Source organism: Cyclospora cayetanensis, unplaced genomic scaffold (assembly GCF_002999335.1).
Source record: "Cyclospora cayetanensis isolate NF1_C8 unplaced genomic scaffold, CcayRef3 CcayRef3_contig_6, whole genome shotgun sequence".
Taxonomy (NCBI): Eukaryota; Apicomplexa; class Conoidasida; order Eucoccidiorida; family Eimeriidae; genus Cyclospora; species Cyclospora cayetanensis.
Window position 1 is genome coordinate 291,850 of NW_020312590.1, and position 21,178 is coordinate 313,027.

Sequence of the window (21,178 nt, forward strand, 5' to 3'; positions counted from 1 at the left end):
GTCACACCCATGATTGGCCGCCCGCATGAAAACCTTGCCTTTCCTTGCAAAAGCATCCAGTCCATCCCTCGCATCATGTAGACGGTTGACACTGCTAGAGGTACAACTAACTGCGTCTCATTGCGTGCCCTGGCACACGAACCTCCACAGCGCGCAGCTATCGTGGAGCGCACACAGTTCGCTGGGTCACCTATGGCTACCTAGAAGTAAATCCGGGTACTCGGGTCCAACGCAGGAGTCACGGACCATGCTCACGTGTACCAATTTAATTCAAAGTAGCATGTTACTGGTGGAGCCTTACCAATCCTTGCTGCCCTAATGAGTGAGTAGGCAGATTGACCTTCTGTACCGTCTCCTGAGGTACCAGATCCACATTACATCCAATGTCGGGTAACTACATCAATCCTAGCCATAAATGTAAATTTTTAACGCATAATTGACCGCGGAAGGGTCTTGAACTGCAGCTCTAGACTCTGAAGCCCCCTTCAGTGGGCCGCAGCCTGAGTCAGAGCCTTTCTGTTTTCTTGATGCGCCTTCTGTGCTCATCAAGCGTCCAAGTTCCGCTGACCTCAGTTTGTTGCTTGAGGTTTGCTGCTTGAATACGCTCGCAGTCCCGGAATGTGTGGCCCAATATCCTCTAATAAAGGCATATGAGTCGTGTGGGGGCTGAGTGGGATTGCTCTAGGGCGTGGGTTTTATCTGGCTTTCCTTTTTTTCACCTAAGACTGTAGGCTAGGGCCACTTGACACGGCCCCGACATCCAGTTGTTCTAAAACTGTACTTGGCTGTTCCTTCGCAGCCACGCAAGCAGGGCTTGCGCTCGTTTGAACCCGAGGCTTTACGTAGCTCATTATTTGTGAAAGTCCTGGCCTGTCATTTGTTTACATCCCTGCATCACCACCAGTAAAGCAGCTCGTTGTCTACGTTGTGCCTTCTGTGAATCAAAGTGTTGTGTTTCTCGCTATGACGATCTCTTGATTGACCCCCCTGCTAAAGTTTTCTTGGATCTCCCAAAGCTTGCAGCTCGGCTGATCCCCGCATAAGCCGAATATTTAGGGCCCGTATGAAGACTTGCATCGTTGAAATCCCCGCAGGTATACGACAGCCTTTACATCAATAGTGTCACAACTAAAGTGTTTCTCTCTTTAGGCATGCCGCAAGGAGGGCTCGTCTCAGTTCACCCCGGGGGTACATAGAGGCATATCTCCATCAGATTGACGAGAACTCAGAGTACTTGCGCAATTTATGGCTCATAGTATTTCAGTTTCGTCTAAGCTCATAAATGAATTCAAACGTTTCATCGGCTGACGAATCATGCGTTCCACGAACCGCGAGCTACTGCGTAAACATATGCTTGCAGTGCCGGATCAACCGGCGTTGTGTCGCCCTTCGGTAAGCAGAAGGACGTCTGTTTAGACTGTTACCAAGGAAGAGCTAATCACCGAATAATTTGATGGAAACCAGACAACGGATGCAGGAAAACCTGACATCAGGCTGCATCCACGGTCAGCGGATGGTAAGGAACAGCTACAACGAACCATGCAGTGCACCCAATTGCACTGCTCCATTAAAGGCATTGTCTAGAGTCACTTCGCTCTAGATTTACTACAAGCTATATAGAAAACTGTTAAGTGGTTCTTCAAAATTGCTTTTGGCTTACACTTCCCGCGCCCCTCAGTATTCCTGATATTAGAGGAGAGATACAGTCAACGTGTGTGTGGCTGCAGTCGCCAAGCAGTCCGAGCATTCACAGGTACCTACACGCAGCATCTAGTGTACACGCAAACTGCATGCGTCTGCTTGCATCAAGCTAACAATACTCTACAATACAACTGCTTTACGAGTAGACAATCGAAAGAGTGAATTTTTCACTAATTCTCAGTCAAATACAGAGATTGTACTAGAAAGTGTTAAAGTGTAGCTCAGCCCACCACGCCTTTGAAGAAGTGTGAAGCTTTCCGTCAACCCATTATATGGGCCCACGCCTACATGCCCCCAACATGAAATGAAGAGACCAGTCAAAGCCCACAGATTATTAAAGCGATTATATTAGCGAATTGGGCTGGATCTTTAATTCCAGGTATTCTTGCGGTAAAAGGGAAACTCGATCCGGAGTGTTACGTGCAAGGAAGCGTCCATATAAGATGGAAAGGGAAGGAGGAATCAGCCTTTCGTGCGACATTCGATTTTGCCATGCATCCTTGCATGAAAGCTTTTCTGGTAAATACATGTTGATTCTGTGATTGTTTGCGGATAACATGTGCTCAAGACCGCTGCAGGGGCTGTTGGGGCTGGCGTGCTTGTTTCTGGCTGGTGCATGCGTTGGGGGGAGCACATGGTACCGGCTAACTCTCCCTAGTGATGTTCTCGTGGAACAGACCTCAAAGTAGCCGGAGGCTCTTAAGGAATCACCTCGTATTCATTGGGGAATATAGAAGCGATAATGACGCTCTTCAGGAGGTTCATTGAGCCCGGCCGCCTTTGCGTGGTGCAGTATGGTCCAGACGAAGGCAAGGTCAGCTCCAGAATTAGGGCACGCGCGGCTTCGTAAATGCACTGAAAATACTTATTTGCCCTTGGGATTCAAATTTACTTTTTTGGCGAATGCGCATGAGATCGTTCGACAGGGCACCGCCGCTGTTCCAGGGGAAGTAGAGTGTGGGGAGGTGCACGCGAATCGGCATATGGGTCTTTCATCGCGTTTTTGGTTTTCGATAGGCTAATGAGACGGCTATCCTTCGTTTCGTGCACTGGCGTCGTGGACGCTTGCTGCATTCCCACCCGTCCGGATTGCATGCCGCGTCGGGGCGTGCATGCTTCGTGCGGTAGCGTAGTTTCAGCTGCATTGTTATTGGAGAAATGTAGCTTTCGTGAATCACAGAACGTGTCTGTAGGCTACTGTTGGTACGCCATATACGCAGCGTACAGCGTAGTCAGCGGTACACGCTGAATTTATTGAATACCATGCTCTTCCTGGGTTATGTTGCGTTCAGCTTTGCTTCGTCGTGGACATCATCAATGCGACGCGTCTTCTCATTGATGGCGCTGGCGTCACTGGGTAAGTTTCCCTCCCAAATATGAGTGTTCACACATATGCGTCTGGTTTTCAGTTTTCGTATGTCAGATTGGGGGATAGAAGGGTAGGTAGTGCGTAGTTGAAATACAAGGCAAGTTTGTACTGCGAATACATCTGGGTGGACGATACACCCTCCGATGAAGGCCTTAGAAGGGGTTTAACGTGTTTTTTGCCTAGTTTCCGTTTTGAGAGTGCTCTCGATTTGTGCTCGTTCGATGGCTTCATGCTCGCCTGTTCTCAGCGTGACGCGCCAGTCCATCCCCATTCGTCGCGTGGCCTTAACCAACATGCGTCTGAAGATCCCCCGCGGCGTACGTACCTCGACGTTGCGTAAGGCTCTGGAAAAAGACGACGTTATCGCAAAGTTTAATGAATCCTCTTGGGGGAAAAAGCGTCTTGCCAAGCAGCGCAGGGCGTCTCTTACAGACTTTGAGCGTTTCAAGGTTATGGTCGCTAGGAAGCAGAGGTCGCAGGCCATCCGTAGCAAACTGCAAAAGAGAAAGTAAATGGATTTCCTGTGTGTGGTGACTCACCGGGGAAATGCAGAGCCGGCAGCTGCTCCTGCCGGTTCGGGGCACGAGCCGCGCGTTCCCCCGCGGCGGCAACTGTCGTTGAACTATCGTTTCGCCGACAGTGTCAAGTCGTAATTTACTAACGAAGCACACTTTGCATGAGCATATGTGCTAAATAGCTTATGTAGCGTGTTACTGCAGGGGGCTGATACGTTCACAGTATGCACGGGGTACTTGTACTGATTCAAGTGGTGGTACCATCGTACCCGCAAGAGTGCTCATTATCTCAACCGTGACTTGGGAGAGTGCAAAAGGTAGATGAGCGCATGCTTCATAAAGTTATATGTGAATCGTTTTCTCCCGCAAGGGTTCCAACGGCGAGGCAAGCCCCGATCTGGCGGCTAAGCGGTGTAGCAAGGAAACGACCCGCGTAGGACTCTGGAGGGAACATAAAAATAGCTCCCTTGGTATCCCAGGCTTTCTGCTTATCGCCACGCGCTCGCGTCTGCGAAGCAGTGGGATAGCGGTGACCAACGCTGCCGATGCAACCAGCGGTAGGCGTCGAGCTGGTTTTAGCTTCGGTGGCTACACACTAGCGGCAAACAGCAAGGTAGATTGAGCGCCTGGGTCGCTTTTCACGTGCCTTGCCCGCAACGGACTAGTCGGTGGACTTCCTGCCCTACATATGCGACCCGCATAGAGCCGCATGGTGTGCTTTTCGAGTTGAAAGCGGATCTATTTCTAATAGTAGTAACTATACAGTTCTTCCGATTCAAAAAAAATATGCCGAATGTGGGCGTTCAACTGTTACTTCGGTCTTCGATGCAGCGCCATGATTGTCCTTCCGCGCGTCCTTCGCACGAACAATCAAGTGTTTACAGGCAGTGCCATGACTGTCTTTCCGCGCGTCCTCCACGCGAACAATGAAGTGTTTACAGAGCGTCAGGTTTGGTATTTTCGACTGGGCTAGGGACCGAGCCAACGGCGTTCCAGATACGACAATCTCCCTGGGAATAAGAGCGGATAAAACATAGATGACCTGATTTCTATCTTCATTCACTCACTGGTGGTTCTTCCAGCGCCAGCACGAACACATGTGGTGTCGCTTGAGGGGTTCAGGCAGCACGACTAATCGAATGATTCCAGGAAAGTTTGGTACTTCGCAGCACCACATAAAAGAGACATATGCAAGCAAAGATTTGTTGACGCATGCAGGTGCATGCCATTGGGTTGCCCTCACTGTAGTGTCGATGCCCCCAGGGCTTCTATGAGGTCTTCGTCTTCGGAAAGCGCAGGGTCCTCATTAACGGGAAGAAGCTGAGTATCGGTAGCGTCCACCCTGGTTCATTTCAAAACAGGAGTTAAATGACATCGCAAAGGGAATACCGTCAGTGCGTGCATAAACCAATTGAAATTGTTCCTAGCTTTACGCCAACCAAACAATCTCCTCCGCTTATTGGGTCCTTTTTCCGTTGAAGTTACCTGTAGATGCAGGGTAGCTGAGCCACGGAGAGAAGAAGAAGGGAAAGCTGCGAGATCTTCGTCCCGCAGACATGCAGTTCTCGTAGGTAGGGCAGAAATGGTATATGCCAGTCTAGCATCACCCTGAGGGGAAGCGAGAAGAAACTGCCTGAAATTCATGAATGTGCTGCACCTTGACAAAAGATTGCATGCACCGCTACACAAGAAAACAGAAATGCGTAAGCACAGATCGCCGTGGGAGCACTGCCGTGTGTCCCTTCCGCATGTTGCCTGCATTGAAATCTTAATTTGTTTGAATAGATGCAAAGACCAAAAGAAGCGCCGAAGCAGGCGCAGGAGCGACAAAGGAAGAGGGAAGGGCGCACGTGTTCGTAGGGGAGCCAGGAGGTGCAGCGCTTGAAAGACTCAGCTCTTTGACGTTTACTGCCTCCAATAACAACGGATACCACACATGCTGGAAGAAAGTAAGACTTCTGTGGCGTGGCCGACTCTCTGCCTCGGACGACCTGAGGTATGTATGCGTCTCTGTTCTGCGCACCCCCTCAGCAACACATAGAGGCCCAATCTCCCTGAAGTGCTCTCCACCGCAGCTACCCACATACGCGAAAAAAGCCTTGCCTAAAGGCCCCTCTACCCTGTTCCCCCAATAGGCATCCTGCATGTCCGTATTTCTTCACGCACCGCACAGTGTCTGCGTAGTTTTCGTCCAGCATTGCAACATCAGAAGTCGAGGAGGCCCGCCTACAGCTGTGGGGGCTTAGTGCCCTTGTGAACCGAAGGAGCATCCACTCAAGCCTGTAGGGCACCATGAACGTAGCAGGCGCAGCGTCAGCTGAGGCCCCTCACACACGAACACCCCATCCAACTTTTACCCCCGAGACCGCAGCTCCCTAGACGCTACAGAAGAGTAGACATACTTAAAGAGGGAGACCCTAATAGCAAAATCACTGACTTGCTGAGTTGGCCGCCTGCGCATTCCGACTCATGCTCAAAGAACTCCTCCAGTCGCTCTATTTCTGTTTTTACCAGATCCGCCGAGACATATTCAGGCAAACAGCCCCCCGCGGCTGCGACAGCCTCAGCAAAAGCTGTAACCTCTGGATCTGCTGTTGCGGCTGCCTGCTCTTTAAATGCGTCCTCCTTCACTACGGAGCATCCACAGCCGGTTCCGGTACAGCTCAAACGATGGCAAATGGCCCATAGCTCTGTTGGCCCCTTGCCGGCCTCCGACGGTCGCTTGCTATCGGTGCAGGGTATGATGGTGTGGCACTTCCATAAGAAGGAAGCCGAGGAAAGGGCGTCAGAGGAGTCCTCTGCAGCAGGATGAGGAATCTCAGAAGCTCCCGAGAGCAGAGGCTCCGCGGGTTCCCGGTATGTCCTCTGTGCAGGTAGGCTGGCAATGGGTGCAAGCTCTGGAGAGAAGGATTTAAGTCTTTGCAAGTGAAAGGCATCAATGCCTCTGCCCTCATCCGCCAAGAAGCCACCGTACTGAGACAATGCCAAGTGCACACGGAGAGGCTCCTTGAGGATATCCCTCGCAGAGCTATCCGGGGGAAGCACAAAGTTCCACACTGGCGATGGAAGGTGCGATAAACGGCCAGACATCCTACAAAACGTAGCACCGTAAAACACCAGAAAACACAGTAGCTGCATGGTGCAGGCACACGGCGACAGCAAGACAGCCCCTGAAACCGCCAGCAGCCATCGCGATGGGCCCTTTGCTCCCTAGTTTCTGCATGTCCTCCTTGGCTTGTTCGAAAGTTGAGAACGGGCAAGCGACGCGAGGCGTGCCCTTGCGAAACGTGGCCTGAGGTCGGTCTGCGTACAACCCCTCTTTTGGACCCACCGCGCTGTGCATCCGCTAACCCTGGCCAGGTACAGAGTACTAATAGGGATCCAGCGACCTTTTAAGGGTTTCACCGGTGCGTTACTGCCTTTCTCTGCATAAACGCACAGCAACAGACCCGAAAAGTGAGCCCCACACAGCTGGTGTGAGACCTCAAGCAGTAGAGCCATGGCAGAATACGTGAGCCGTCTGGAAAACAGCAGGGAATTCTGGCGATGCTACAGCTGCGTCGTTGCACATGGAGGAAAGGTGGCGGGCCGGGGGTCAGGTCTGGCGGGTAGGTGAGTCAGACTCACTGCCAAGGGGAACAATACGCGAGTGCTCGGGACTAACGAGACACGGCTCAGAGAAAAAGAAGAGAAGGGTGAAAGGAAACACCCTCGAGGCACCTCGGACCGACAGGAGACGGCCAGCCGCTTCCAACCCAGAGACAGTAAATAGACTGTTATAATACTGCCACAAGCTTTGGTCCGAGGGATCCGTGTAGAGCGCCTGCATGCATAGGAAATAGCAGAAGCAAGCACAGCAGCAGCAGAAGCAAACAGTAAGAAAGAGCACGAGATACAAGGCCACTGCCAGCAGCCGCAGGCGATGCGTAAACACAAAAAGTGCGAACAGTCCAATAGGGGAAACGCCCTCCGTGTGTACTACACGTCCAGAGGAAGCCGTTTGCAACAATTGAAGAAAGGGGAATATTCAAGTCGGACCCAGGAGGAGATCTAATCACACAAAAGACAAGGGGAGAGCCCAGTCCAACGGATGGACGCTTCTCACGTGCCACAGACGATCCAGCTCCTCCTTGATGTTTTGCTGCACCTCTGGCAGCATCGACCGAAGATGCCAAGCGGAGTAATTCGAGAAGTCAGACTGAATCAGCAGCAGAGACAGCGCTGCGTTCGGGCTGGTGCAGCGCTTACTGAGGAACAAGCCTACACGCCAAAGGCAGCAAAGAGCAAAGCCAGCAGCAGGCCTGTATCTAGTCGAAAAAGTACAGCTTTTGAAGCCCTCCCCCACCTTGCTCCTAGAGGCCACAGTGCAGAATCAACTGGGCCCGTCCAGGCCTGAAATTGCGCATTTTTCTTACTGGAGCAATCGCTTTCCTTCTCTTGCCCATCGCGTTGCCGATCTCGATATCGCATAAAAGCGGCGAGCCACACGAGGACTGTGGCTCTGTGCTGCCAGCAGTGGAAGTTCCTGCAGTCCGCCTCCGTAAGAAGCCTCTCACAGGCATTCACCTCGTCCTGCAGCAACTGTACGGCCGCATCCAAGCCGCATGTGCGGGCAGATGGGTTTATGGGAGTGGGATTCACGGTAGGGCAAAGTGCCTTGCAGCAGCCACACACAGAGGCTTGTTCGTCCTGCTCTTTCTTTAGCGGCTGCTGATCCGTATGCAATAGATGGGCGGGCTGCTCCAAAGGGGAATCTTGCAGCTGCAGGTCTTCCTCTTCATCCACTGTCCTCTTTAATGTGTCGGGGGGAGAAGGCGAAGACGGGGGATGTGCAGACGCGTGCAGTGAATGTCGTGTGAACTCATGAGCGGCAAGGCGAGCAAGGGTCCAAGAACGGTGCAGCCAGACGCAGTACGCCTTCGCGGAGCCACTTGTGATGATGTTCGTCGTGATCTGCATTTCATCCCGCAATACTTGAAGCAAACGACTGTAGCGCCGGCAGAAAAAACACTGAGTGCTGTTGCTGCTGCTTTCTGAGGCGGTGACGTTTCTGGCGACCTCTGAAGGGGGCACAAAACATGACGATGGCGTAGAGCTGCTCTCGATGCTTGTGGGCATGTCAGGGTATCCTTCTTCCGTAGGCGCTCTCAGTCCTTCGGGCGCAGCCTCGCATGGTTTCTCCAGGATGCGGATAAGGACTTCGCGTCTGTAATTCCAAATCGTGGAGAGTTCGGGATGAAACTCGATTAGCTTGCGGGTGCCTTGCAGCACCTCGGGGGCGAAGATCCCAGACTTGCGCTGTGTAAGCAACTTCTGCAAAAGGGCAAATGCTTGCCTGATTTTCTGCCTCTGGGCCTCCCGCTTCTCAGGAGACAGAACGGGGAGGTCTTCTCGCCGTCGCCCATGCATTGTCGCTTATCTGAAAGTAGAGTATCAATGCCGAAACTGGGGGAACGGCTGCTCCCCTTGATACCCAAAACACTGCGGCGCAGGCGAGTGGTGGCCCGCATGCCACAGTTCGTTTCGCTCCTGTATTTTCCGTTGGGTTGTTGCAAGTACTCAAGAAATTAAGACGATGGCTTGTGCTCAAAATTCACGAGAAAAAAGGTAACGCTACGGTGTGGGGCTTTTCCTGGCCACAGCTGTTAACAACAGCCAAGACAAGCCGGGAAGGTCGTTCGGCTGTTCGCGGGTTTTAGGGGCCCTACACTCCGAGAACTTCTTTCCCCCTCCCACTGCCCTCAAAGACCTTTGTCACGCTAATGACAAGAAAAACATGAAGCCAGGCTCATATCTTCCCAAAGAATGACTATTGACTGCATGGTTAAGGGGATGGTGGATCGGCATCGCATCGGCTGCCCTCAACTACAGAAACTAAAAACTTGTGCAGACAGCTGAATACGCTAATGCAGATATTATTATACAGGCAGGAACTTCAGTATAACGGCTATCGGGGTATGTCCCTGAACCTTCATCGGGTTGTTTCAAAAACGATTGTGGCTTCCCCTGCACGGCGAGCTTCAGATCATAAAATATCGTAGCCAGCAGAGAAGTGTGTGTTCGGGCACTTGGTACACTAGTTTCGTCTTTGGCGCTCTTAATTCCGTGTGCATCCTCATGCTCCTAGGTCGTCCCTATTACAGCACCAACACCCAACCCCGGATCACTGCAACTCGAGAACTTGCAGTGCGAGTCGTGGCGCGTCACCGGCTTGCTGTGCGATGGAAAATACAAAATTACCACAGGCCTGTGAATACCTGCATATAAAATGCATGTAGTACTAGAAGCTTGCTGGGGCCAGCAGTGCAAGAGAAGTTCTGGGAACCCTCATTTGCTTTGTTGCGTTCGCCCTATTTTAAACTAGATGCGGCGTTCAATTGGCACGTGCAGCTGGATAAGATCAATTTGGACGCCTCCTATTGCACTTACTACATTTACATGAGAGTTAGTGGGAAATTGACTAATTGCTCTGTCCCTATTTCTTGTCTGTTGCAGTGCTGTTAGCGTGCTACAAGAAGACACGTAGTTGTTGTGGGTGTACGCCAAATGCTATGTGCGACTAGCGCGCACGTCTTCAAAGGCTGAGAGAGTGCAGCGACGCGCACCCTGGCTGTCCCTTTCCTATCAGGGGAGGGGCAGAGGGAGGCGGAAGCCTTTGTGAGAGCACCCAATAACATTGTATTCATACTGGAGTGTAGCGTCTTCCTACAGAGGCTTTAGATGGGTTTGTAGAGCTTGTATCACCGCTTGGCCCGAAGCAAGTGTTTTTGCTCATCTGCCGGCTAAGGATGCAGCGCTGTATCAGACTTCCCTACAACAGTTGTCTGGTTTCGACGAAGTCACCTGGTGATGGTAATTCGATTTTCTTTGGAAACAGCCTGCTGACAAAACCTGTTAGGTCACGGGAGTTAACGGTGACACGATGCCCATTGGCCGCGGCACAGGTTGGCCAGCAAGCTGATGTGAACGCAGTAGCTCCACAGGTGATTAAACGACGTGATTTGTCAGCCAAGAAAATGTTTGTGATGTTTTCACCCCACTAGATACAGCTCCTTGGTTTTGCTTGAAGCAGTGCGAGTGACAACCAATAACGTGATGCGTGAGAAACCTGTACTTTGTTGGGAAAACCAAATCTCTACATCGTTAAATTTGGTGGTTAGGAAAAATAACACTTATAATCAGGCACCGCAAATGCCGGAGGAGGTGTGAGGCAGTTCATAAGTTTCCTCGCTGCGACGTTAACCTCTGTTGTCTGGAAAAGATATTGATTTTTCTGAAGTACACCAGTTGCACCATTTAAAGGAGCAGCGATTCAAGCAAACTCAGGCACGCAACCTCGTTAGGAAGGTACAGGCCTATTATTTGTTTAATATCTCTGCGAGTGAGTAAGACTAGGTCTTGATTGCTTTATTTCTTCTCAGTTGCTTATTTCCTACAGCTGAAACACGGAATGCAGAAACATAGTTGTTCTCAGAAGAAGCCCGAAGAGTTACATTGCTCTAACCACCGCTGCTAATCCTGCAACGGTAAAGCGCATGACTTAGGTGCCGCGATCGCTCTTTCAACGTTTCGGCAGAATAGTTAGCTGCCGTCTCTGTAGACAGTCATCCACTTGTCCTCGATGGGATCACAAACATCTCGACAAACTTGACGGTTCACTCCAGCTGAGGCATACGTAACTCCAAAAGGCATACAGGTATACAGGAGCTGGCAAGGGGGAGTATGATGTTCCATTTTATGGCTTTTCTCGGGGGGAGCGGAGATTTGTGAGGAAGAGTCTACGAAACTGAATGCCCACTAGACTGTCGACCCATGTAATTTGTTGAGTTGTTCACCAGCATGAGCCATCAGGAATTTCTGCTACACAAGAATAATGTTCTAGTGCTTTGAACTTCTTAAAGTGGTTTCGGATTTCAGCACTCGGTCTTCTCTCAACAAATAATTCCCCGGAAACTCAATTTCCTCTTTGTGCTGCTGGGGCTTATAATACCGTGAAGCCTAGAACGACTGAATCCACAGTCAGCAGATGGGCAAGGAATAGCTGCATCGAGCCATGCCATAAAAGTATCTGTACTATCCCAGTTAAGGTCTCCATAGGGAGACACTGAACTCCAATATCAATACAAACTTAAGCTGTTATTGGGATTTTAAAAAGATCTCTCGCCTTCTCCTGCCCGCGACCCCTCCAGTTCCCAACACGACAAGAGAGGGACAGTGTGGCTGCGCGTAGTTGCACTCTCTAAGCTCTCTAACATTTTTAGATAAAATTTACACAGCAGCTGCCGCACAAGCACCCAGCTTTGTATCTTCGTGTATCGAGCTAACGGTACTCTGCAGTACAGAATAAGTACAAGCAGGCAACTCAATCAGTTTAATTTTTACGAACACTTGACTGAATATGGCTGGCGCAGTAGAAAGCGCCCAAGTGTAATGTAGTCTGTTACACTTTCGTATGTCCATGATTAGCGGATCGCCCAGAGGCCGATAGTCTATAGCGTCCCCCAGAGTAGGGAAATAGCAGTGGCCCGTCAAATAAACTGGACTTAATGTGCTGACAGTCATCAGTTGTAAGAGTATGAAGCCTTCATCGTTGTCGTGGGGTATTCCGTTCCTCTCAGTGGGCCAGAAAGGGGTGCTAGCTGTATTGGACGTAGGTCACACGATAAACACAGAAGCATGGTACGGAATATGTGTAAGCAAGCTACAAATTACGGAACAAATGGCTATCCCAATGTCTCAGGCGCTCATTACCTCGATATGCACTTCGCAACCGGTATCTGCGGCTTGGTAGTTGGCATGCCCCGGATGAAGGCTGTGGCTTGTGTGCTACAGGCGTGTGGCTGTGCCTAGAGCTGCTTCCCCGTGTTTCACTATTCATTAGAAGGACATGTCCTTTCATTTCCTGTCCCCCCCTAAGGCTTCGGTGTTGCGATCTCACGAATGCTTGGGCAAGCCACCTTGGCTGCCACATGGATGAGGTGCGCGTACACCAGCGGTACTTCTAGACAATTTGAAGCATGACATTAAACCAAAATATTTGAAACCCCCAATAAGGCGGTGGAAAGCTAAGTTCCTGTGGAAACACTCCCGTCGGCCACGCGGGGAAGTGTCGGCCGCGCTTGCGAGTCGTGTGGGTGGTTGCCCTGCTCAGCTAGTGCCTGTGTTTATATGATATCGCTCTATATATCTTGGGAGGTAAAGGATTTACGACACAGCTTTGTCGGCTTCTGCAATCTTGTGTGCAAGGCAGGGGAACAGGTATTTCGTACTAGGAAGCCGTCCTATGCTCGGAGGATCGACAGGCCTGCTCAAAAAGGAGGTACCACTCCCTGTTCTGAAGGTTCTTATTCCTGGGCAGCTGGCAGAAAGGAGGATTGAAGCGGCCGCAACGCCCTGTCTCTTCTTCAGGCTTTCAGGATGGCGCCGCCGCTGCTGCATAATTGGTCATTCCTTCACGATGTATTAAACTATTCCACTGCCATTTTTTGGTTTTCGGCCTACGTGGCCATATTGCAAAAAGTCCATAAGGAACGAAATGCATATGGCCTATCGTTTCAGACTCTGTTTGCTTTGGTGGTGGTTGAGGCCAGCAATGTGTTGCTTATCGTGTGTTTGCTCGCCTACCACAACAAGGCTGTTCACTTTGATTTCTTGTTGGTGGATTGCACCTCAGCAATCGTTTCCATATGTGCCTTTGTGTACCTCTACCGCAACTTTCGGGGGACGTATGAAAGGCAGCGTGATACTTTTGGCCAGAAGTATCTGCGTCTTTTGAGAGTGCCCTCGTGCTGCCCCTCCAGCCATGTTTGCTTCCTGTACATCTTGGCATTTATCGGCGCGTTTTCCATGTTTCTTATTCGCCGCTCTCCACACGCCCCATCCGTGTCTGATGCTGCGCGCTATGGCCACAGCCGCTTGGCTGTCGGAATGCTCCTGTCTTTCTGGGAGTGCTACAATGACAGCATCTTGGCTCTTGCCCTGCTTCCTCAACTTTTCATGTTCTACAACAAACGGCCACGGAGAGTAACGAACCTTTTAGGGACCTTTGTTGCCATGCTTTTTTGTGCAAGGGTGCTCGCTTTTATTTACTGGTACGCAGTTCCCGGTCCTCCCCGAGATCAAGCAGTCCGTGGTGGCATCCCGCCAATATCTTTGATACGACGTTTCAACAACCTTCGACCTCAGCTTGCTGCCTTGAAGGGGCTAATGGACTCTGGGGAAGCATCATTTGGTTGATCACTGCGTCGATCTGCGTGATATCCGTGGGCTATGCGAGCTGCGCTCTTTGCTGCTGTGCGTTGCAGGCTATCATTCCCTCTCTTTCATAGAACCCAACCATCTGGGCGTGGCATCCATTTGGCAACAGAAGCAGTAAATATCCTGATCCTGCTCGACTTCCTTTATTACTACGTAAAAGCGAAGCTTGCGGGTCAAGAGGATATCTCTCTTCCCATATGACAGAGATGCCGTCTTCACGTATTTAGGGTTGTACTGTTCGTGCACCCAAAATCTATATTGTGCGAGGACATATGCAGATGGATTCTTTCGTTCATGACCACTGGACGTCATATCGCCTTGCCGCTGCTGCCTTTTTCATTTATCAGCGTAATTGTTGGTTTTATGTCGTCATTAGATAGATAGAAACGGAAAGGTCAGCAGAAGCATGCCAGCTGGCTCATGTTGGCAATGTGTGCAGATATTTACTCGAACCACAGGTGGTTATGCAGTTCTCCCCTTATAGCAGACTTTTGGGAGCCACCTAGATGTTTAAAGCATATGTTCAGATGCGTAAATAAATTGACAGAAGCACGTTTGAGAGCTAGGGCGTCAAAATCGTAGGCACATAAGCGAAGTGTCCACCTTATTTACTCGCCAGCACGTTAGGGAAGGTGCTTCTTGAACATTGCTAAGCCGAATGGCTGGAAACACGTTTATATGCGACTAGTCGACTACCAAATGATTCTAACACGCAGGTGTGTGACACGAAATGGTCGAGTCGCGAGTACGCGGCTCGACCATTTCGGAGCTGTATTGAATGCTGGGGTTCTAAAACGTTTATAACACCTCTACACATGTAAGAAATCCCTCAATGCTCAACAGTACCTCTAGCACTATTGATCCGCCAACCCCCCCACACCAGCACGGACTCCGGCAGAATATTGCATGCCTGGCAGTTTCTGCATAAGGGTTTTGCGGGAAAGCGGTAGGCGACTTCTGGGTTCGAAAAATACGAATGTGCGCTCTGCCCTTCGCGACCAAGAATGAGGTTAAATGCCTATGGACTCGCCGGAGCAGCTGCTCAGTCGGGGGTGAAACGAGCTGTCTGCTAGAGGAGACCGCTGCTCGGCGTTAATTAGCCATTGCAATTCTGAGTAAAGAAAAGACGAATTCCCGTTTTAGCGGCCGTTCCACATCATTTGGGCGGCCACGCCGTGTGATCTCACTGCACGTTACGACCGGCGCGTTGCATGCGACGCCAGCCACCGGCGTTAGTGGGCATCATCGGGGCGCTTTGGTTTCCGTCGATAAGTCCGCATGTTTGTGGTAATTCTGCTCGCCCCAAGTGGAAGACTCCACTGGGAGGCGCTTCGCCGATCGCGTTCTCGTACCTCCTAGCGGTCGACTCAAGACACACGCCGCAGAAAATGGGTTACAGCAAGCACAACGCGTCAAGGCGCTGGACGCCTGTGTGTGTGCTGGCTCTCTGTGCATACTTGACGCGTGCAGCGCTGGCCATTGTTCCTGGAATGGGCCCAACGGTAACTTCGCACGTCTGGCAGCCACTGCAAGGCTTCACACCCGCCGGCTTCACACCCGCCGGCTTCACACCCGCCGGCTGCTGCCCATCGTCAGACAGCACTGCTGGAGGCTCAGTTCGCAGTCGGCGGCGCGCTGAGGGGGATTCGCTGCAAAGCAGCGCCTCGGAGGCACTCACGTGCAGTCTTTCGCCCACCACCACGGCGGATGGGAAAGCCCTGTAGCGGCAGACAAGAAGTGCGCTTCGTTGAGGATGACGCATGTCTTCAGTGCTTTCTGATGCGCAACGCAGGACTATGAGGCTGGCCAACGCATCCCCGTCCAGGTGTCGTCTCTGCAGTCCGTCCAGGGGATCTTGCCAGTGGACCCATACGACCCGAGCCTCCCCTTCTGCAGGTATTTCGGCTTGAGAAATGTCGAGAGATGATCGCTATGTGCTTTGGAGTCGGACCGAGCTTTTCCCTTTTATTAGCTACGAGGCGCCGGATCCGAATCATTTGCGCTGATCCACTGCCATCGCCCCTTTCTGTGCCGCACGGTATTCTGGCGCGTCGCAGACCAGACACCACAGAAATAGAAGAAAACAACTTGGGGCAGATGCTCATGGCTGACCGCGTTCAAAATTCGCCGTACGAGGTGCGCCCGCAACTCTCCCCTTTCATTCTGCTTGCCGAAAATAACTTCAAACTGAAGAGGCGAGGGGCGGGGCGCTGGGTCAAACGGCGCACATTCACTCCAGAATTTTCGAGGTTTGGCTCCAAGCGTTTATGCCGAAAGGCCGAGTAAAGTGTGTGTCTCCACTCTTTCTGCAGATAGAGTTCCTGAAGAATGCGTCGTGCAAGACATTGTGCAAAGATGTTCCTATGACAGATGATGCAAAATCCCAGCTGCGGCGACTTGTGCGGGATAAATATATGTTCCACATGTAGGTGCCCAATACGTACGCATGGTCCAGTGCCACTTTCTTGTTTCCCGTTGAAGGAAAAGGAATTCTCCGCTAAATTCGGTGGGCGCGCGTCCTTTCGTGTTTTGATTTTTTGCTGCCGCCTGGCTGTGTGTGCGAGAATCGTATCAGGATCATCGACCAGTTGTACGCCCTGCAGCTCATACACCGCACGAATGGAACTAGCGGCTACAACATTGGCGTGCCCGTTGGATTCGAGCGTGATGGCCGCATTTACATTTACAATCATTATAGGATCATCGTTTACTACCATGGGAACGCGGAGGGCGAGAAGTCATCCCGAGTATGCAACAACGCCGTATTACAGAGTCTGTTGTTGTTGGTGCCCCGTCCGAAAATACCCAGAGAACGGGTGCTGTGGATGCTTTATGCTGCGGGCGAGGGGGGCAGCGCATGCGCCGGGAGTTCGCGCGGAAGAAGATTGAGATTACTCGCAGTGTGTGTGTCAATTGCGGATTCAGGGTCTGTTCAACTTGCCGTGGGACTCCCCGTCTCCTCATTACAGGGTTGTTCGACTTGAAATCGTTCCGATGTCGATTCATCATGGTTCCGACGTATCAGGGAACCTCACATGCGGCTTGCCGCCTGTGGAGCAGCCGCAGGAGAAAGCCGCTGGAGACGCGGAGTCAGTACACCTCCCGTCTTTGCCGGCTTTCACTTTCAGCGCTGAGGCCATTGCGGCTGAAGAAGAGGAGAGCGCTTCGCAGCCTGACCCAGTGTACCTCAACTTCTCGTATGACGTCGTATTTCAGCCTAGCCCGATATTGTGGAGCGAGCGGTGGGATATTTACCTCGCAAATGCTAGAGACCGCCCCCTCATCCATTGGTTCTCCATCGTGAACTCTCTGGTCGTGCTTCTGCTGTTGTCGGCGCTCGTGGCGATGATCCTCCTCCGCGTCCTCTACCGAGACATCAGCAGATATAACGACCTGCTTGCTGACGAAGAAGACGCAGAGGAAAAGGGCTGGAAACTCCTCCACGGCGACGTCTTTCGGAAACCAGCTCACTCGACTGTCCTCGCTGCCCTTACCGGCTCTGGCATGCAGGTAGATACACGTGGTTTGCTGCTGCTGCTGCTGCTAGTAGTAGTGCCCAGCGGTGGATGCCCGGATCCTTCTCGCAATGTGATGGACTCCTGCGGAGACATGCTGTTGTAGCCAGTGACTCTTGACGAACTGACCTCCCGAGGGCAACTGGGAGATTACTTGCAACAACAATGCTTCAAATCTGCACGTAGTTGTTCCTGTGGACAGCATTGCAAAGGAATAGATAACTGCTGCACGCCTTTGCGCGAATCGCTCGTCGGTCTGTGCTGCAGTTGGTCGGAATGGCATTCGTGACAGTCATCTTTGCGGGCTTGGGTGTCTTCTCTCCCGCTTTCCGAGGAGGCTTGTTGCAGGTATGCACACCTGTCCCTCCACTGCAGGCACACCCTGGTAATCATTTTTCTGTGATCTTTTATGCTGACGTTTTGACAACCGAGGAGGATATTGGCGTGTGCAGACGATGTTGATTCTTTGGACTGTCATGGGAGCAGTCGCTGGATACACATCTGCAAGGATGTATAAGCTTTTCAAGGTAAGATGGTGCTGTTGCCGCCTTTGAATTAGACTCCTTTCTTTTAAGTTAATGCCATGTGGCAGAGTTTGGCTCCGAACGCCGATGAGAAGTGTCACGTCTGAACATATTGAAAGCGACTGTTCCTCATGCTGCGTTGCAGTCCATGAACTGGAAGATGACGACGATTCGCACCGCCCTTGTGTTTCCCGGGGTGGTATTTTCGGTGTTTTTCCTCATGAACGTCGTCCTTTGGTCGCAAAAATCGTCAGCAGCTGTCAGCTTTACAGGCTTGCTAGCTCTTCTTGCCATGTGGTTCGGAATCAGCATCCCCCTCGTCTTCATGGTATGCTGACTTTCTGCAGAGAAGAGAGCGCCAGGGTCCTTGAAGAAGGTACAAGATTTGCGTGGGAGTTGTCTATCAGCATTCGATCGAACAGCGGTTTTTTTGTGCCGTCTTGTGCCCTTATGTGTAGGGAGCCTACTTTGGATTCAAGCAGCCAGCAATCACCATCCCCGTTCGAATCAATAAGATCCCCCGTCAGGTTCCCCAGCAGCCCTGGTTCATGCATCCCGCACTGTGCTCGTTAGTTGGGGGAGCACTCCCGTTTGGGTGAGTTGCATAATCCTGATACTTGTTTAATCACGTATGGAAACGGCCGTGTGGGAGAAGGCACGCCATTCAGTCTGTTCGTGTGTCGGGCGATTATGATAATAAAACGTCACACTCTTTGTACGTCGTCTGTTGTTGCGCACCACAGGGCAATGCTGACCGAGCTATTCTTCCTCTTTTCTTGCATCTGGCAACACCGCTTTTATTACCTTTTTGGTAACTGCTTCGGGGCGCAGCACTTATAGCGGGCTTCTCACCCATAAAACTGGTTTCTCCCACGTATTTATGTTTACTAGAGCTACCAAGGAGGCCTTGTATCTGCATTTTTGGTATGTATGTGCGTTCCAGGCTTCCTCTTTCTTGTGTTGATCATTCTGTGCGTAACATGTGCCGAGATATCGATAACATTCGTGTATTTCCAGCTCGTATGGTACGTTGGGATTGCACAGTTTCGTTTTCTGGCATGCCCAAAGCGCATATTTTTGCGCATTTGCAGCTATGGAGGGATATATTTGAACGTAGAAATAACTTCTGTTGGAATCCATGCACGAATGTGCTGCAGCGAAGATTACAATTGGTGGTGGAGGTCGTTCTTCTGTAGCGCTACAAGTGGGGTATACGTCATGCTCTACGCCATATACTATTTCCACTCGCGGTTGAGCCTCTCGCACACTACAGGGTCCCTAGTCTATTTCGGGTATTCCTTCATCATGGCCTACGCATGCTTCATCCTCACAGGTACGGCCCCTTGAGACTGTCGGCTGCGACGGAGGTTTAAGCGATTTCAGGTCATGAGAAGCGCACATCTTGGAGGTTTCTCATGAACCACGCGCATGCATCAGGCGCCTACGTTGCGCACGCACTGGTCGATGCAGCCTCTTTTTGCACTGATCCCTGTGCACATTTTTTTTCAGGGGCTGTCGGGTTCATGGCCTCTTTTTTTTTCCTACGCAAGATTTACTCGTCGATTAAGGTGGATTAAGTGCCACAGAGACGGCACGCACTGCATCCGCGTGTAGAGGACGCACTGCCATGCCGCGAGACAATGCCTCGTCCATTTTAAGGGCGGGGTTGGCGGCCATGTGTTCCGCGTGCCTACAAGGGTTCGTGCATGCATCGGAGCTAATATACTTTTTCGTTGACATGGAATGCGCGAGAATCCGCGACAGCATGCAATGGAAAGTTCAGATCTCCAAAGGCTTGCGTCATTTTCTAGCACCGAAGCGGGCTTGAAGACCACGCTGAAAGCAGCAGTAGCAGGAGACAAGCTTGCCGGACGCCTTGAGTCCATGTTGCTTCCAGGGCACACTGAGGGGCATCTTGTACATGCACGAATAAGCCCCAATCGGAAAAGATCAATAGATTTCGGCATTAACCTCAAGAGCTGCGCTTTTGAAGGACCACAAGGGTGGTGGAGTACTATGTGTGAGGCGGCGATGAATCAAGGTCTAGGTCATCCCATCCGTGCGGCCTATAACACAGAGGCCATTAATCTCTGCCTTCTTCGCCCTTTTGATACGTAAACCGGTGCTCACAAGTCAAGAAGTTCGTCGATTCGATTTTCTGGGACGCCCAGTCTGCTTCGTGTGAACTGCCCTGGGAGTGGCCGATGCAAGAAATGCTCGGTGAGGCGAGCAGAGAAGCACCCTACGAATGATGGATATATTATCGGTCCAGCGTTCGGCGGCTGCATAGGCATAAGCCGTCTCCTCGGTGAGCTGCCGCAAGCGCTCCGGATCGCAGAAAGAGAAACTGTGCGCCTCCTCTTGGAGCTTCTGGAGGCGTTGTTGCAACGCATCCACTTGAGCCAAACGCTCTACGTCCTGTTCCTGTAATCACTCCCAGATGTCTTCTGCATTTATCGTCTCACGGACGCGAAAGGCGGGTTTATCCGTACATGTTCTGTCGGCGAATCGAGGGCGCCCAACAATTCCCAGGAAGCCAACAGTTTTGCCTTTTGCTCTCTAAACGAATGGCACACCTACGATGATGCGCGTTGCGGGCTCTAATAGCTAACCGTAAGCTTTGTAGTTCTGCATCCTGTTGAGCGTATGCTTGGCTTCTGAGCTCCCTGAAACGCATTTTAATGCCTTTCAAATATACATTCTGAGGGCGCTAGGCACGCAGCACCAGAATACTGAAGACCCTGCCACCTTGTCGGTCTGTATGAGATTCTCCTCAAGCAGCATCTTGACCGCATCTGCGGTGCAACTCGCTTCAATGCCATTTCACCGGCAAGCAGATAACGGCTAACCTTTTGCCTGGATGCTCCTATACCCAGCCTTTTCAGCTAGTTTCTCAAGCTCTTTCGACCCGAAAAAGGAGTTAGAATCAAGCACAAGTTTGTGCAAAATATGAAGTCTTTCCTCCGAAGTCTGCTTTGCTTTAACCATCTTCGTAAGAGAAATTTGTAGTTATACGTGTAGTGCTCAACAAATACACAGAATCGCAATAGCAAGCATGTGGGAGGACCCTAATGTCCTGCACACTTGCATGTGTATAGACAGTTCCCGTCGCAACAGTGTAATGAATCAGCAAATGCGTCCGGATCTTCGGATTAATCGTCAGCCAAGATTTTCCTGATGCACAACAAACTTGGTTATTTATTTGTGCCACCGTCATCCCAGGCTAACTTGCGCGCGTGTTTCTGGGTAGTAGGCTCATCCAGCGCCTCGACTTACAAACGCCGAAGGGCCAAGCAC

General features: G+C 51.3%; 5 protein-coding genes across 5 annotated transcripts; 3 read left to right on the forward strand and 2 right to left on the reverse strand.

Annotated features, from left to right (window-relative positions):
* Positions 1-2,443: 2,443 nt before the first annotated feature.
* LOC34623270 (60S ribosomal protein L14) lies at positions 2,444-3,582 on the forward strand. Its single transcript, XM_022736399.1, has 3 exons — positions 2,444-2,515; positions 2,994-3,058; positions 3,318-3,582. The coding sequence occupies exons 1-3, from the start codon at positions 2,444-2,446 to the stop codon at positions 3,580-3,582; spliced, it is 402 nt and encodes a 133-aa protein (XP_022589551.1).
* A 778-nt stretch (positions 3,583-4,360) lies between these two features.
* On the reverse strand, positions 4,361-8,994 carry LOC34623271. The gene is made up of 8 exons (XM_026335130.1): positions 7,887-8,994; positions 7,691-7,806; positions 7,324-7,408; positions 7,139-7,211; positions 6,023-6,676; positions 5,071-5,193; positions 4,829-4,927; positions 4,361-4,595 (listed from the first exon to the last, which is right to left on the reverse strand). The coding sequence occupies exons 1-8, from the start codon at positions 8,992-8,994 to the stop codon at positions 4,361-4,363; spliced, it is 2,493 nt and encodes an 830-aa protein (XP_026190915.1).
* Positions 8,995-13,002: 4,008 nt separating this feature from the next.
* On the forward strand, positions 13,003-14,043 carry LOC113146769. The gene is made up of 2 exons (XM_026335087.1): positions 13,003-13,676; positions 13,890-14,043. The coding sequence occupies exons 1-2, from the start codon at positions 13,003-13,005 to the stop codon at positions 14,041-14,043; spliced, it is 828 nt and encodes a 275-aa protein (XP_026190872.1).
* Positions 14,044-15,230: 1,187 nt separating this feature from the next.
* On the forward strand, positions 15,231-19,458 carry LOC34623273 (transmembrane 9 superfamily member 9). The gene is made up of 14 exons (XM_026335131.1): positions 15,231-15,344; positions 15,635-15,738; positions 15,900-15,978; positions 16,155-16,267; positions 16,418-16,589; positions 16,768-17,352; positions 17,625-17,705; positions 17,810-17,884; positions 18,027-18,209; positions 18,340-18,476; positions 18,625-18,692; positions 18,825-18,906; positions 19,039-19,214; positions 19,391-19,458. The coding sequence occupies exons 1-14, from the start codon at positions 15,231-15,233 to the stop codon at positions 19,456-19,458; spliced, it is 2,037 nt and encodes a 678-aa protein (XP_026190916.1).
* A 549-nt stretch (positions 19,459-20,007) lies between these two features.
* On the reverse strand, positions 20,008-20,869 carry LOC34623274 (meiotic nuclear division protein 1 homolog). The gene is made up of 5 exons (XM_026335132.1): positions 20,731-20,869; positions 20,607-20,676; positions 20,472-20,547; positions 20,128-20,305; positions 20,008-20,072 (listed from the first exon to the last, which is right to left on the reverse strand). Exons 1-5 carry the CDS (start codon positions 20,867-20,869, stop codon positions 20,008-20,010), a joined length of 528 nt encoding a protein of 175 aa, XP_026190917.1.
* Between the last annotated feature and the right edge of the window lie 309 nt (positions 20,870-21,178).